A 16,400-nucleotide genomic window follows, 5' to 3' on the forward strand; every position below is an offset into this window, starting at 1 on the left:
AATAAAACGTATTTTGGCAACAAGGGCCAAAGGACCACTCAGGGCACACACTTCTCCTGTCTCCCCAGGCTTCTCCTGTTCTGAACCAAAGAATCAAAATCATGTGTTACCTAGCATTCCTTTTAAATCCCCTCTCCCTACACCAGAGTGTCTATATTCGAGCCATTGTGTTGCATACAATTTGCATGTAATTTACCTGAAATCCTACATTTGATATTTTTACTGTGTATATATGTTAATACATATTATATACTAAATGTACATAAGATATGTTTTATAAAATATAAATATGAAAGATACATTTAAAAAAACATATAATTTCCCCAGTTTCATTTCAGGTTTGAACCAAGTCTTACATCAGGGCAGGCAGGCAGCCTGAAAATGCTTTGACAACAACTTCTTCCCTCCAGTTCTCTCCATCCCCAGCCCAGGCCCTGCCCTCCATCCCCAGAGCCCACATCTTCCTGTCCAGCCCCAGGGATGGGCCCTGGCAAACCCTAATGCCAAATGCCTGCCTTTCCCCTCAGCAGAACCCTAAAGGGCTGAGCCTAAACTATCCCACACCTGAAATAGGACTCTCTTTGCTTCTGGCTTTTCTGTCACCAAGCTAAAACCACAAGGCACAGCCAGGCCTTGTTTAAAAGATAGAGAAAAAAAGACATCTGAGGTTTGCAGTAAAACTCAGCGGGCTTAAATCAATTGGTGAAATACACCTACGATATTTTCTTTTGTTTTTCACTTCTCCCAGTGCATGGCTGAGAATCACTGGTTCCCATTATCAAATCTTAAAATCAAAACATTTTGGAATCTGAGAATGCAGTGGCAATTCATCTTACCCAGGGGTTAAGGTTTTTAAATCAGCACATGAGGCCAAACATGGGTGTGCTAATATCTCTTGTGAAAATACTTTTAATTACTCACATGTATGTTACTGAGTGTTGCGTGCATAGCAAACCTCTCTCGGGGAGATGAGCAGGGCTCCCTTCATCCCCACAGGTTTCTGATTCTTTGGTTGGGCGACAGGTAAAGAAGTTGGCTAGTATTTGGAGCCATGTTGAATATCAAATACTTTTGCTGTCCTTTGTTTGCCAAATGCTTACATTTGCATTTATGTAAATTAAATGAACCTATACTACATCTCCACTGCAAGGAATCTTAGAAACCCTGCCTCAGAATCCTGGAACCTAAAAGTCTTAGAGACAGGATCTTAAAATACTGAATTTTTAAAGTCTTGGAAACCAGAGGCTTGAAATAATGGGAGCAGCAAGTTGTGCAGCTGGAGTACCCTTCTCTTATTCTCATGCCCTGACTACCGGCCACCCAGCCACTGCTGGCCACTTCCAGGGGTGGGGAGATTTAAGCTCCCAGCAGAGCCCACTTCACTGGGGGACCCTGCTTATGGCTGGAAGGCTTCTCCCGGGCCATGAACAGCCACCGACCCATGCCTCCAGATGGGTCACTCTGTTCTCACCTTTCCCATGACCCCCCAATGACTTGGAGGAAAAGCTGGTGTCCTTAGACAACACTTGCCCCTATAACCTTATATCTTCTAACCTTCCCTTCGCCTCAGGTTCTTCATCTCCCTGGTATTCTTGCTGGTTCCTGAACCTCCCCAGGAACAGCCCCAAACAGCCCCACCTCCTGGCCTTGTAGGAGCTACTACCTGCTGTTGGCAATGCCTTTCCCTCCTGTGTCCACATGGCTCATTCCCTTCTAGGTATCTGCTCAAATGTCAGCCCATCAGAGAGAACCAGTGTCCCTGACCAATCTACATAAATTAGCACCCCTCTCTCCTCACTTCTACCTGCTTGCCCGGCTATATTTTTTCCCTAACTTATCACACAGATATATTACATATTCATTTGCTTTTTCACTTATTGTCTGACTCTCCTGCCAGAATGGAAGTTCCCCAAGGGCAGGGATCTCACTGGGTTTTGTGTATTGCTGTGTATCCAAAGCCTGGCCCAGAGAAAGCCCTCAATACACATTCTCTGGATGGTGAATGGATGAGGGATGAGGAAGGGAGGAGCAGAACCCTCCCTGCCAGTGGGGACTCTTGCTTTCACCTCTTGAGCTGGCCAAGCAGGATGAGGTTAGGGGCTGTGCCCGTGAGTGTGGCTGTGCCCCCAATGCTGGCTGAGTAGGGGATGGAGATGAGGAAGCCCTTCCAGATGTTCCCACGATATTCCTCCTCCTTCCTGGAGTCAGCCAGCAGATCCAGTGGAACCTCCGTCTCCCCAGAGTGGTCTTTGCTTTAAACAAATCCAAAGAGAAGCCATTCAGAACACATGGAGAACAGTCCACAAACTGCCCAGGGACTGGGGGAGCTAAGTGATCTTTCTAGAAGGTAATTTGGCACAGGTATCAAACATATTCTCACTCATAGGTGGGTGATGAACAATGAGAACACATGGACACAGGGAAGGGAGCACTACACACTGGGGTCTATTGGGGGGAATGGGGGGGGACAGCGGCGGGGGTGGAGCTGGGGAGGGATAGCATGGGGAGAAATGCCAAATGTGGGTGAAGGGGAGGAAGGCAGCAAAACACACTGCCACGTGTGTACCTATGCAACTATCTTGCATGTTCTGCACATGTACCCCAAAACCTAAAATGCAATAAAAAAAAAACCTGTAACAAGGTGCAACTTTTGAGCTCAGATATTCTACTCTAAAAATGTATCCTAAAGAAATAGACTAGTGTCTCAGGTATAGGTACAGGGGAATTCACCATGCCATTAAATATAATTTAAGTGAAGAATAGTCTAAATGCCCATAAAAAAGGGGCTGATAATAAAGATGACCCTCTTCCTGGATGGAACACCAGTGTGGCTATTAAAAGGATGTTTGGTAAGATGAAAGCTGTCCATTCACAAACTACAGTGAAAAGGCATGTCACAGTACTATTTATTTATTTTATAAATACTCATGTTTCAGCTGGGCGTGGTGGGTCACTCCCAAAACTCCAACACTTTGGGAGACCAAGGCAAAAGGATTGCTTGAGGACAGAAGTTTGAGACCAGCCTGGGCAATATAGTGAGACCCCATCTCTAAAATAATTTTTTTAATCAGCTGGGTATGGTAGCACACACATGTAGTCCCAGCTACTCAGGAGGTTGAGGCAGGAGGGCCTCAGAAGTTTGATTGAGCCCAGAAGTTTGAGGCTGCGGTGAGCTATGATTGCACCTCTGCCCTCTAGCCTGGGTAACAGAGTGAGACCCTGTCTCTAAAAAAATTAACAAACAATAAATAAAAATAAAGGAACAGCTATGTTTCATGAATACAAGAGCATTTAAAGTCTATAAATATATTCAAATTATTTTGATACTTTTCCCAGGAGTGAAATTATGTACTTTTTTTTCTCTTTTATCTTCTGGGTTGTTTTCCTTGTGCAGTTGAAGAGTTTTGGGAAATACTGAAATTAAGAATTATTAAGTACATAATTAAAAGACCATAACGTTGACATTATTGAGGTGAAATGATGTCTGCTATACTCAATTAAGTAAAATAAGTTTTGGAAACAGACTGGAATGAAGAAAAAAAGTGAACCAGCAGGTTACAAAACAGCATGTATAGCATTATCAATTTTTATTTTATTTATTTATTATATTTTTGGGGACGGAGTTTCACTCTGTCACCCAGGCTGGAGTGCAATGGCATGAACTCAGCTCACTGCAACATCTGCCTCCCAGGTTCAAGCGATTTTCCTGCCTCAGCCTCCAGAGTAGTTGAGACTATAGGTGCCCACCACCATGCCCAGCTAATTTTTGTATTTTTAGTAGAATTTCACCATGTTGGCCTGGCTGGTCTCAAACTCCTGACCCCAGGTGATCTGCCTTTCTTGTCCTCCCAAAGTACTGGGATTACAGGTGTGAGCCACCATGGTAAAAATGCACTTATGTATATAGCTCTCTATCAAGAAATAGTTTAGAATGGTATTCATTTAATGGTTACAATCTACCTCTGGAAGTGAGATGCTGAATACATTTATTTTTTAGTTTAAGGGTATTCTTTGACATATGCAATTGTGAAATGTTTATAAGTGAATGAAATTGAGAACTGCTGTAGCACTGTAACTAGGTGACAAGACAGATAGGTTAATGAACTTGACTGTGATCACCATGTCACAATGTACCCATATATCAAAACATTACATTGTATATTTTAAATATATAATTTTTGTCAATTATAGTTCAATGAAGCCGAAAAAAGGGGAAATTAAGATTTTTTAAAAAGAAAACGGTTCTAACAAGAACACATGGACACAGGGAGGGAACATCATACACCAGGGCCTGGAGGGTGGGGGCTAGGGGAGGATAAGGGTTCGGGAGGGATAGCATTCGGAGAAACACCTAATGTAGATGACAGGGTGATGGATGCAGCAAACCCCCACCATGGCACGTGTAAACCTATGTAACAAACCTGCACAATCTGCACATGTACCATAGAACTTAAAGTATAATAAATAAAAAATAACAGTAAAGTAATTGCTTTTCAAAAAAAAAAGAAAACTATTCTGTATAATGAATCAAATTTTAAAAATTAAAGTAGAAACTAAAATGAAAATTATTTCCTTAAAGAAGGAATGATAATTCAAATATTCTCTGGCCTGAATCACTACATAAGGGACTCCTTCCTCAGAGGACGATGGGGACATGAGCTGGGGTCTGAGTAGCTGATTTCCTGTATGACAGGAAGGCAAAGACCAGAAGCAGGTGGAAACTACCATCATGGTCTGACTTCTCAGGGGAGGCACGCCCGGTCCAGAACTGTGGCCTCCCTCAGACCTGGGCACCCCAACCATTCTAAGTATCAAAAAGAGAAAAAGCAGAAAAGGCCCTAGGGTTTATCTAGACTGACCACTTTTTTGTTCAGGTGAGGAAATTGAGGCCCAGAGAGGGGAAGGGGTTTGCATCCAACATAGACTTCCAGAGAGTGAGGACTGGGTTTCCCAATAGACCCACTGCAAGCACTGCACAGGCAGATGTTTAAAACATATTTCCAGGCTACATGGTCATGAGTGGCTAAACCAATCATACAACCCATGTCTCAAAGGTGGACTCAAAGCCCCCAAACATGGTGCCAAGAAGGAGCACAGGCTGTGGGATGAAACAAGCACAAGGTCATGCACCTCCCCTGCTAAAAACTCCATCAGCCCCCATCTCATTCAAAGTCAAGGCTATAGCCATGGCTCATGAGGTCCCACGTGCTCTGTCCTCCACCATCACTCTCTCCCCACCCAAGAAAACTCTCTGACCCAGCCTCCTACCATGTGCTCTCTCCCTCACTCAGCTCCAGCCACACTGGCTTCCTGGCTGCTCTTTGACCTCTCAGGAGCTTTGCACATGATGGTCCACATGCTGAGAACACTCTTCCCATGGTTACTCCCAAGACTCCCCACCTCTTGCAGGGATTTGCTCAAGCATGACCTCCTTGTGAGGCCTTCCCTGACCACACATATTCAAACTGCCCCTTCCCAATTACCAGCTCGCCTCCCCTACCCTCTTTCCTGCTTTGCTCTCCCTCCGAAGCTTATCAACCACATGACACTCCATGGATTATCCATTTATCCATTTCTTGGCACTAGAATCTAAGCCCAAAAGGGCTGGAATTTCTGCCTGTCCCTTGCTGTATCTCCATCCCTAGAATAGTGCCTGGTTTATCATAAGCTCTCAATAACTATTTGCTGAATGAATGAAATAGACCAGATCAACGCCCAGCACTGCCTGAGCAGATCACTTGACTCCCTGCTGTGTCATCATTGTTAAATTGAGATCACAGTGCCGTAATAACAAGTGCTAACATCTGGGCGTGTATGGTCCAGCCAACCTGCTGTATCTACATTATCTCACACAGCCAGTGTGCAGCAGAGCCAGAGTTCCAAGTCAGGTGTTTGTGACGGCAGATCCCATGATCTTAACCACACTGCCATAATGCAAAGGATACACTAGACTAAATGCGATTTCGACATCAATGTGAAGATGCTTTCTAAGTCATGCAAGGGTGAAGGGCTGTTATTGTCTTACAGGGTGTTTTGTCTGTGTGGACTCCTAACCCTGCCTGCTCCCCTCTCCTCCTTGATTGTCATCAGTTGGTGCTGTCTTGCTCTTCTGGGTCCCTTCTTTCAAGAGGAAAGTACCTGTGATATTCAACTTCACCAGACCTTTAGGGATTTAATGTACTGCCCTACCCTTTCCATGTCACATTTTTTTAAAAGGAGGCTGTTGAGGTTCAGTTTAAGCCACAGAGATGAATGGTGAAAACTTAGGCATTAGGTCTTTTGGAGAAAAATTCAGGGATGGGAGGAAAATGGTTTGCAGCATTGAATTCTTGTTCATTGACTCCTTGAATCAAGCACTGGCTCCTCTACGAATTTCACCAATAACTTACTCTTCTGTGCTGGCGAGAAACTGCATCTCCATGGGCACAGTGTGTAGGCCGTTTCTCCGCACAGCAGCTAGGAGGAAAGAGCATGATGTCTTTAGTGTAATGTAGCGAATGGGACAGGAGTGTCCCAAGACTTGTGTAGTCAGTCAAGAATGCTTTTTTGCCTAGGAACCTATACTATTCATAGAATCAAAAGACAAAGACAGAGAGGAAAGAAAAGAGGGAGGGAGGGAGGGAGAGAGGGAGGGAGGGAGGGAGAGAGAGAGGAAGGTCGGGGAGGGAGGAGGGAGGGAGGGAGGGAGGAAGGAAGGAAAGAAGGGAGGGAGGGAGGGAAAGAGAGAGAAAGAAAGGAAAGAAAGTACAAGAAGAGGAAGGGAAAGGAAGAGAAAAAGGAGGAAGAAAGGAAGGAAAGAGAGAAAGAAAAAAAGAGAAAGAAAGGGAGGGAGAAAAAGAAAGAGAAAGAAAGTGAGAGAGAGAGAAAAAGAAAGAAGAAAGGAAGGAAAGAGAGAAAAAGAAAGAAACAAATGAAAAAAGAAAGAAAGAAAGAAAATTAAAAAGACACGTCAGTCAGCATTCTGTCCCCCTGTGCTACCATCCATCTGTGAAGATGCGCCCAGGCCTGGTGGCAGGGGGTTAGCAGGGGTTTAGGGGCAAGGCTGCTTGACAATCTATAACTCAAGCCTAGGCTTACCTGAGTAGCTATTGTCAAAGTTGTGAAACGTCAGTTCTGAATCAGCAATGGCTTGGGCGACCCCACTTATCCATTCATTCATTCATCCAAAAAGTGTTTATTGAGCACCTACCATGTGCTATTGACTATGTTCTTGGGATACTCTGTGAATAAGTAGTGCATGTGTTTCAGTTCTTCTTTTGAGATAAGAGCTTGGTGCAACTTGGAACCCAGAGCCACAAGTTGGGCACTTGAACCCTAGCCAATTAATCCACCAGCAAATCACTGTGGAGCACCTGCCATGTGCCTGGTACTGAGCAACAAGAGATGAAAGTCCAAGTCCCCGTGGAACTGACCTTCTGGTGGGGGAGACAGGCCACACATGACTAAGTTACATATGCAGCATGTCAAGGGAAGGTGCGTGCCATGCAAAAAAACAAGGCAGGGAAGGGGCCAGGCATCCTGAGGTGAGGCGCCTTCTTCGAGGCTCAAAGAAAGTCTGCCAAAGAGGGGAATTTGACTCCAAACCAAGACCTGAAAGTGAGGTGGTGAGCCATGCAAACATCTGGGGCAAGAAAGAACAGGTACAAAGGCCTTGGGGGGAGCACACCCAGTGTCAGGAAGCAGAAGGGAGGCCAGTGGGACTGCAGGGGCCTGAGGGAGGAGAAGAGTAAGAGCAGGCAGGGTAAGAGAAGTGGCAGGGGGTGGAGGTGGTAAAGTAGGTGGGGTCATGCAGGAGTCTCAGGGCTCACAGGAAGAACTGTGGCTTCTCCTCTGAGTCAGGTAGGAGCTAGGGTAGCATTTGAGCAGAGGAGGCTCAGGACAGGAGCTGACTTCATCTTTAAAGTTCTTTCTCTGGTCAAGTATGGTGGTTCACGCCTATAATCTCAGCTACTTAGGAGGCTGAGGTAGGAGGATTGCTTGAGCCCAGGAGATTGAAACCAGCCTGAGCCATGTAGCTAGATCCCATCTCTAAAAGATTTTTTTAAAAAATTAGCTGGGTGTAGTGGTGCATGCTTATAGTCCCAACTACTCCAGAGGTTGAGGTGGGAGGGTCAGTTGAGGCCAGGAGTTGGAGGCTGCAGTGAGGTATAATCATGCCACATAATCAGGCCACTGCTTGGGCAACAGAGAAAGACCTTGTCTCTTAAAGCAAATACACAAAAATGATAAAGTTATTCCTCTGCTTGATGGACCAGACTCCCCAGCAGCCTTTGACAGTGCTTTGGAGACAAGACAATTAGAATGAATTAAATATTCCTGCAGCTGGAACCACGACCAAGAGTAAAATAACCCACCCCTGTGAGTTGGGTGTGTGGCTGGTGACCAGACACATAGGCCTTGGGTTCAAATCCTAGCTCCGTCACTGACTATGTGACTTTAGGCCAGTGGCTCCCAGTGAGGGCCAATTCTGTACCCAAGGGATGTTGAGCAGTGTCCGGGGGCATTTTTGGTTATCACAGCTTGGGTGGAAGGGCAAAGTACTACTGGCATCTATCAGTTAGAGGCCTGCAATATATAGGTCAGCCCACCCCAGCAAAGACTCATCCCACCCAAATGCCACTGATAATGAAGTTGAGAAACCCTGGTTAGGGTCTATCTCTTAATCTCCCTATACCTCAGTTCTTTAATTCATAAAATGGAAGTAACAGTGCTAGGATCATCAAGAGGATTAAAGAGTTAACCTGCTGCCGGCGAGGTGGCTCACGCCTGTAATCCCAGCACTCTGGGAGGCCGAGGCGGGTGGATCACCTGAGGTTGGGAGTTTGAGCCCTAACTGACCAACATGGAGAAATCCCATCTCTACTAAAAATACAAAATTAACTGCGCATGGTGGTGCATGCCTATAATCCCAGCTACTCAGGAGGCTGAAGCCGGAGAATTGTTTGAACTCAGGAAGCAGAGGTTGCAGTGACCTGGGATTGTGCCTTTGCACTCTAGCCTGGGGGACAAGAGCAAAACTCCGTCTCAAAAAAAAAAAAAAAAAAAAAAAAATTAACCTACTAAAACTAGGGATGAGCAAACTTCTTCTGTAAAAAGCCAGACAATAAACATTTTAGGTTTTGGGGGCCATCAGGTCTCTGCTGTAACAATACATCTCTGCCATGGGAGCAGCAAATCAGCCACAGACAACACATCAGTGCTTGGGTTTGGCCAAACTTTTATTTGGGGGACATAAAATTTTTTTTTTTTGAGACAGGGTCTCACTCTGTTGCCCAGGCTGGAGTGTGGTGGCACAATCACAGCTCACAACAGCCTCGACATCCCGGACTCAGGTGATCCTCCCACCTCAGTCTCCCAAGTATCTGGGACCACAGGTATGTGCCACCATGCCCGGCTAACTGCTGCATTTTTCTGTAGAGAGGAAGTCTATGTTTCCAAGGCTGGTCTCTAAATCTGAGGCTCAAGTGATCCTCTCATCTTAGCTTCTAAAGTGCTGGGATTACAGACATGAGCTACCACCCCTGGCCTGAAATTTAAATTTCATATAATTTTTCATATGTCACGAAATATTTTTCTTCTTATGATTTATTTCAACCATTTAAAAATATGAAAACATTCTTAGCTCCCAGGCTGCATAAAAAATAAGCAGTAGGCTGGATGTGGAGGGTCATGGTTTGTCAATCTTGATATAAAGAATTTAATAGGTCTGGGTAGTCCCAGCTACTCGAGAGGCTGAGGTGGGAGACTGGTTGAGATAGGGAGGTTGAGGCTTCAGTGAGTGGTGATCAAGCCACTGCACTCTACCCTAAGTGACAGAGCAAGACCCTGTCTCAAAAAAAAAAAGAAAGGAAGAGAGAGAGAAAGGAAGGAAGGAAGGATGGAAGGAAGGAGGGAGGGAAGAAGGGAGGGAGGGAGGGAAAGAACGGAAAAAGGAAGGAAAGAAGGAAGGGAGGGAGGAAGGAAGGAAGGAGGGAGGGAGGAAGGAAGGAAGGAGGGAGGGAGGAAGGAAGGAGGGAGGAAAGGGAAGGAAAAAGGAAGGAAAGAAGGAAGGGAGGGAAGGGAGGAAGAGAGGGAAGGGAAGGAGAGGAAAAAGAAAGAAAAAGAAAGGAGGGAGGGAAGGAAGGAAGGATTGATTGATTTAACAGGAAGCTGAGTGCTAGCAAAGGTTCAGTAAATGTGGGTTACCCTTGAGAAAGAAAAAAACAGAGCCCCTGGCACCGGGAATGAGTCTGACTCTCAGAGCCAGGTTACTTTGTTCTCCTGTTAGACTTCCACAGTCTAACAGAACACTGACCTCAGACAAAGTCACAAGCAAGGTCGTAGCACCACCGTCAAAATTCCGGGCACCCCTCTCTCTTGCTAAATGAGCCACTGCTCCTTCCTTATCCAGCTCAGAATTGCCTCTGATCTCCCACAGTGCCCAACCTCCAGCCCAGATCCTGCCTTGAGTTCCTTTTAACATCCCCATCCTGAGACACTCAGGGTGGCTCATGGCATGTGCGCCCCCTCCCTGCTGCCATAAATGATAACTCAGCTTGTTTCACGACTAGTGTGTTCCTCGGGTCTTTGGTGAAGGCCACTGATGCTCTTCAAGGAACCTATGCAGGACACAAAACAAGTTTCATTTTTTTTTCTTTTTTACATGGGATTTTCCTTCACATGGATGTCAGGCCACACACTCAGCCATGTGGACATTCCTTGTCTCACCCAGCAGCTTGGGGAAGTCCCTTCCCCACCCTGGGCTGCTCTGGTGGTACACCATTAGTACCAGATTCCACGGTGGTTGGCCGTGTCATTTTTCCTGTGACTGGGGCTGGTCTTGTTGGTCACCTACAGGGGTCTAAGGGTGAAAGTCGAGTCAGCTGCTCTGGGCCATACGGATGAGGGCCCCTGGGCATGAGTGACGGGAACAGGTCCACACGCCATGCACGAGGCCAGGGTCCAGGGCACTGAAGTAGGAAGCAAGGGGCTATTAATAACACACTAAGGTGGAGGGCAAAGTTGCTCCCCGGGGGATGGCCAGACAGGAAAAACTCTGACTTGGTGACCCCCAGCCCCTACCATCTCTAACTCACTCTTTCATCTTCCCACCTGGGCACTGTGCAGGTGATTCCTTTATGCAGCTGGGGTGAACAGCAACTTGTCTGAGGTTACAGACAGGGAAACTGAGCTCAGCAGTGGCCACAGCCCCCACCTGGCCCCCTTTGCTCTGCATCTGAGTTGGAAGAGCCATGATAAGAGATTGTATGTGGTATAAATAAGGTAGTGGAGGGTATTCATACATGCAGAACTCTAAACGGTAATTAGCTTCATCATATAAGATCAGGAAGGAAGCAGTTTTGCTCTTTCCTTACAGAGATTGGTAACGTGAAAAAAGTTAATGACAGGTGTTATTTTCTGATGATGATGAAGTCATGAAGATGAAGTTGGAAAGCCTGATGCTGAGCTGAGCTCTTAGGCATTTACCCAGGATCCGCCCCTGTACTTCCTGTGATCTCAGTGGCCCAAGAGACCACGTGGAAACAGGCCAATAAGGCTAAGTCCCCAGAGAGACTTCTCTGGGTCCAGAAATCACCATTTGGTTAGAATCTTGATTCTTCTGTAAAGTGTTATTCAAATCATACCAATCCATGAGTCTGTGTCAGGCCACGGGACTGAGAACTTTCACATTTATAACCTTACAGCTGTCTCCAAGCAGCCTCAGAGAGCTCCACAATGTTGATTACCTTCCTCTTTCCAACAGGGGAAACTGAGGCCCAGAGAGGTGGGCTAAAGTTGGGATCAAGAGGACCCAGTGAGTCAGTGGCAGAGTCAGGCTTATATCTAGAACTTTGGATCCCCTACCCCTGAACCTCGGTCCATCGCCAAGGCACCCACTTGGCACTCAGCAGGTCTCATGTGAAATTGCTAACTCTGATCTAGCCTCCCCGGTATGACCAAGGTGTTCTTAAGTCTGACATGAAGAAGGCCCTCAGAAAAGAGTTTTTGTGTCAGGTAAAAAGCACTCCAGGGAAGGTCAAAAGCCCCAAGTTAAGCAGATTTATGTCCATTCATCCATTTAGCACTCATGCCAGCCTAGGGAGTGAGGATTATTATCCCTGTTTTAGGTTTGAGGAAACTGAGGCATAGAACAGTTAGTTATATGGCCTATTTGCATATTCATTAATTCTACACATTTATTTAACATCTACTATGTACCAACAGTGTCTTAGGTGAACAAGACCGCACCAGTGAAGATTCACAACAATGATAAAGATTGATACACCCCTCATGGAGCTTAGAGTCCATGGAGGAAACAGATTGTAAACCAGGAAGTGAATAAATCCCGCTCAAGTAGGAGTGGCAATGTCGATGGGTATCAAGGTAGAAGGTCTTATTACCTGTGCCTCCCATTCCTGGAAGTCTCAGAGGTCGTTTTTAATACAACTGCCACATATTAACCACTTCCTATGTACCTGGCTCTCCTTACTCATGTAAGAGTCAGTGTTCTTGTTTTATAGATGAGGAAAGTCGCAGGAGGTGGGTTAGCATTATGGATGAAGACTGAAGGAGGACAACGCTTCACCCAACGTAAAACATCCTTGTGTTGTGAAGGGTGGCATCCTGGGCCTTTCTATAAAAGAACTATGCAGACGGCAAGCTAGCTTTCTATGGATACAGAAAGGAGGTGAAAGTGTTTAGACTCAAAAGCCAGGTGGAGGGCCAGACATGGTGGTTCACACCTGTAACCCCAGTGCTTTGGGAGGCTGTGGCTAGGGATCACTTGAACCAGGGGTTTGAGGCTGCAGTAAGCTACTTACACCACTGCACTCCAGCCTGGGAGACAGAACAAGACCCTGTTCTAAAACACAAAAACAAAATCCATGTGGGCCTTTTACTGGCCAAGGGACACTGGGCCAATCGCGCCTTTGAGCTTCAGTTTCCTCCTCTGTAAAATGGACATGCTAATAGTGCCTCCCACAGGGTGGTGGAGGATCTAAGGAGCGCATCCATGCAGGCGGACACTGGCGAAGCCATCGCTCACATGGCCCCTGGGTGCCTTAGGCAGTGCAGGGCACAGAACTGGGTAAAGGAACCAGAGAAAGGCAGCAGCACTGCCCTCCAAGGCTGAGGACCTCTGGAGTCTTATCTGGATAGTCCCACACTGCCCTAGGTTCTGCCTTCTCTGTACCAGGCCCCACGGCAAGGTGCTTAGAAGCATAGATTCTGGATTCAGATGGAACTCAGCAAATCACCACGTTAGTTTGGGCAAATCATTTTGCCTCTCTGAGCCTCAGTCTCTTTATATAATGAGCATTATTACCTCCTAGGGCAATTATAAAGATTAGATGAACTAGTGAGTATAAAAAAAATTAGCACAGGCCAGGCATGGTGGCTCACACCTGTAATCCCAGCACTTTAGGAGGCAGAGGTGGGTAGATCACAAGGTCAGGAGATCGAGACCATCTTGGCTGACACAGTGAAATCCTGTCTCTACTAAAACTACGAAAAATCAGCTGGGCATGGTGGCATGCACCTGTAATCCCAGCTACTCAGGAGGCTGAGGCAGGAAAATCGCTTGAACCCAGGAGACAGAGGTTGCAGTGAGCCGAGATCGTGCCACTGCACTCCAGCCCGGGGGACAGAGTAAGACTCCATCACGCACACACAAAAATTAGCACAGTATCTGGCATGTGGTGGTTGCTCAGAACATGAGAGCCTTGCTCACATTATAATTACGGTTGCTGCTGCTGCTACAGGTGTCCTTACAAACCTAAAGCCCCTAGGAATTTCCTGGTCCCTCTCCTAGTCCACTGGCAGAATCTCTACTCCCTCCACCCCTGTCCTCACCTCCTGCCACCTGGTCAAAACTCAGAACTGGTGAAAGTGAAGAGCTCTCTTTCTATTGGAATTAGCCTTGTTTTAGGTCTTAGGGGTTGATCATTAACAATTCCTGCTCCCTGATCCCACGGCCTGTAAAGGTAGGTATCTATCCCAGCCACCAGGGTCCCCTCCCTCCCGACATCCTGCAGCATGCGGGGAAAGACTCTGGACTTCACTGCATGGCCACCACTGTGTGTGGCCTTGGGCAAGTCCCTTCCCCTTCCTGAGTCTCAGATTTTTCATCTTCATAATGAGGGACTTGGCTTTCAGTAATTTTCTTGGCCACTTTCAAAGTCTCATGTGGGAGGCAGAATAATGGAGCCTGAGAGTGCAGGCTCTGAAGTCAGCCAGCCTGGATTCAAAATACCAGAGCCACTGTTTGGAAACTGGGTAACCGGGGATGGGCGGGTACTCTTTTTAATTCTTTCCTCAGTTCAATTTCCCTAAATGAGGTCTATGCTTGCTCCATCTCATTCAGACACAAGGCTCACCTTAGAGTCTGTGCATAAACTAAGTGCACAGTAAACACTGGTTATTATTGCTTGAAAGTCCAGTGTCAAGACCAACCTGGCCATCACGGTGAAACCCCATCTTTAAAAAAAGAAAGAAAGTCCAGTGTACAAAATGGATAAAGTGAGTCTAATGAGGGTTGAAATGGGGGAAAGGGCAGAGGCCCAGGTGCTTGCTGCCACCTCAAGGTGACCGTCAGGCCATTCTCTTAGGGGAAACAGTCTGAAAATCAAGAAAGCCAATATTGTACAGCAGGGGTCAGCGACCTACAATATGCACCCCGAATCCAGCCCACCACCCGTTCTTGTGTGACCTGCCAACTAGGAATGGCTTTTACATTTTGAAATGGTTGGAAAAAATCTATAGAAGAATATTTCCTGATGTGAAAATTATATAAAATTTTAATTTCAGCACCTGTAAATAAAATTGTATTGGCACATCGCCACGCCTGCTCGTTTGTTTTGTCTGTGGCTGCTTTCTCTCTGCAAGGGCAGAGTTGAGTGGTTGCAACAGAGCGGCTCACAAAGCCTGCAGTATTTACTATTTGGTCATTTATAGAGAAAGTTTGTTAATCCATGTCATAAAGCTTCTCCTCCCTTCCTCGTGGAAGACTCTGCCCTTGCGTAGAGCTGGCTCTGCTACTGGATCAATGCTATGATTCTGACACATCATCTCACCTCTCCAAACTTCATCTGCAAAGTACATATAATCAATTCCAGTGTTCAGGACTGAGGTGAAAATAAAATAAGCAGGGCCCCTTCGTGTACGACAGCGAAATACTCATGGGACTGTCAGTGAGATGAGCTTCGATGGTTCATGGATCAACACTTAAATTTTAACAGATATATATTTAATTTAATTCCTATTTGAAGAACTGGAACTAGCACCCAAACCTATGGTTTCATGGATAATGCTTGTTGTGTTCCTTGGGGTAAATGATACAAGGCCATGGGGCAGATCTGCCATCTGTCTCTCAAGATGCGGCTTCTGCCTTTGGGTCCCAGGTGCCATCATATTCACATTCCATCCAGCAGGAAGGGCAGAACCCAGAAATTGCACACATCATTTCCACTCATATGCCATTGACCCAGACTTAGTCACCTGACCACATCTAATCACAAGGGAAGCTGGGGGATTCAGCCTTTCCTAACAGAACAAAGGAAGAATCGATGCTGGGGTTAAACCAGCCATTTCTGCCCACATATGTACCAATTCAAAGCTTCCTTTCAGAAGACAGTTACAGAAATTAAAGGTAAGATATTTTAAAGTGACGTGATGTGGCAGCTACTTTGCAACCGTAAGACCAAGGGAACCACAGAGTCGCCAATGAAAAGTCATGACATCCTTGTGCCTCTGACTTGATCCTGAGCTTCTTTAACTTGACTATATGACTTGGGAAAATCATCACCCTCTCAGAGCCTGGATGTAGTCATCTAAAAATACAATGGCTGTGTATGTTTTGTTTTGTTAAGAACAAAATTTCAGAGGATTGAGGGAACCCAATCCCTCTGTTCATAGTACGTTATCACTATTTACTGCATATACCTTCTCTTTTCTATAATTGATTGGGTATTTTTAGTCCTTTCTCTCCCCATATCCCAATTTCACCCTTTCTATAGCAACTGTTCCAATATGTTTAATGTGTAGCTTTTCATTACAGATTTCTTATAAAACGTTTTGCTATTCATGTGTATTTTCAGCTTATGTATTGAAGTTGTGTTCTAGATCTCATTCTGGTTTTTATCCCCAATCATAACTGCTCTATGAGATCTATTTATAGAACTATATAGTTCACTAATTATTTTCCTTTTCTTTTCTTTTTTATTTAATGGTATTTATTTATGCATTTTTGAGATGGAGTCTAGCTCTGTAGCCCAGGCTGTGTGATCTTGGCTCACTGCAACCTCCACATGCCAGGTCCCAGTTCAAGCAATTCTCCTGCCTCAGCCTCCTGAGTAGCTGGGATTGCAGGCATGTGCCATGTCCAGCTAATTTTTATAATTTTAGTAGAAACAGGGTTTTTACCA

General features: G+C 45.7%; 1 protein-coding gene across 2 annotated transcripts in view; it reads right to left on the reverse strand.

Annotated features, from left to right (window-relative positions):
• The window catches only part of SLC13A3 (solute carrier family 13 member 3), an 85,302-nt gene that overhangs the window by 31,680 nt on the left and 37,222 nt on the right, over positions 1-16,400 (reverse strand). Inside the window, exons 4-5 of one of the 2 annotated variants that reach the window (XM_008996057.5) lie at positions 6,390-6,456; positions 2,067-2,252 (exon numbers count right to left, since the gene is read on the reverse strand). In XM_008996057.5, the coding sequence (XP_008994305.3) occupies positions 2,067-2,252; positions 6,390-6,456 (253 nt within the window). The remainder of the gene's footprint in view (positions 1-2,066; positions 2,253-6,389; positions 6,457-16,400) is intronic. The other variant, XM_035298779.3, reaches the window with a different exon arrangement.

The sequence above is a fragment of the Callithrix jacchus genome, chromosome 5 (genome assembly GCF_049354715.1).
Source record: "Callithrix jacchus isolate 240 chromosome 5, calJac240_pri, whole genome shotgun sequence".
In the NCBI taxonomy this organism is placed as follows: Eukaryota; Metazoa; Chordata; class Mammalia; order Primates; family Cebidae; genus Callithrix; species Callithrix jacchus.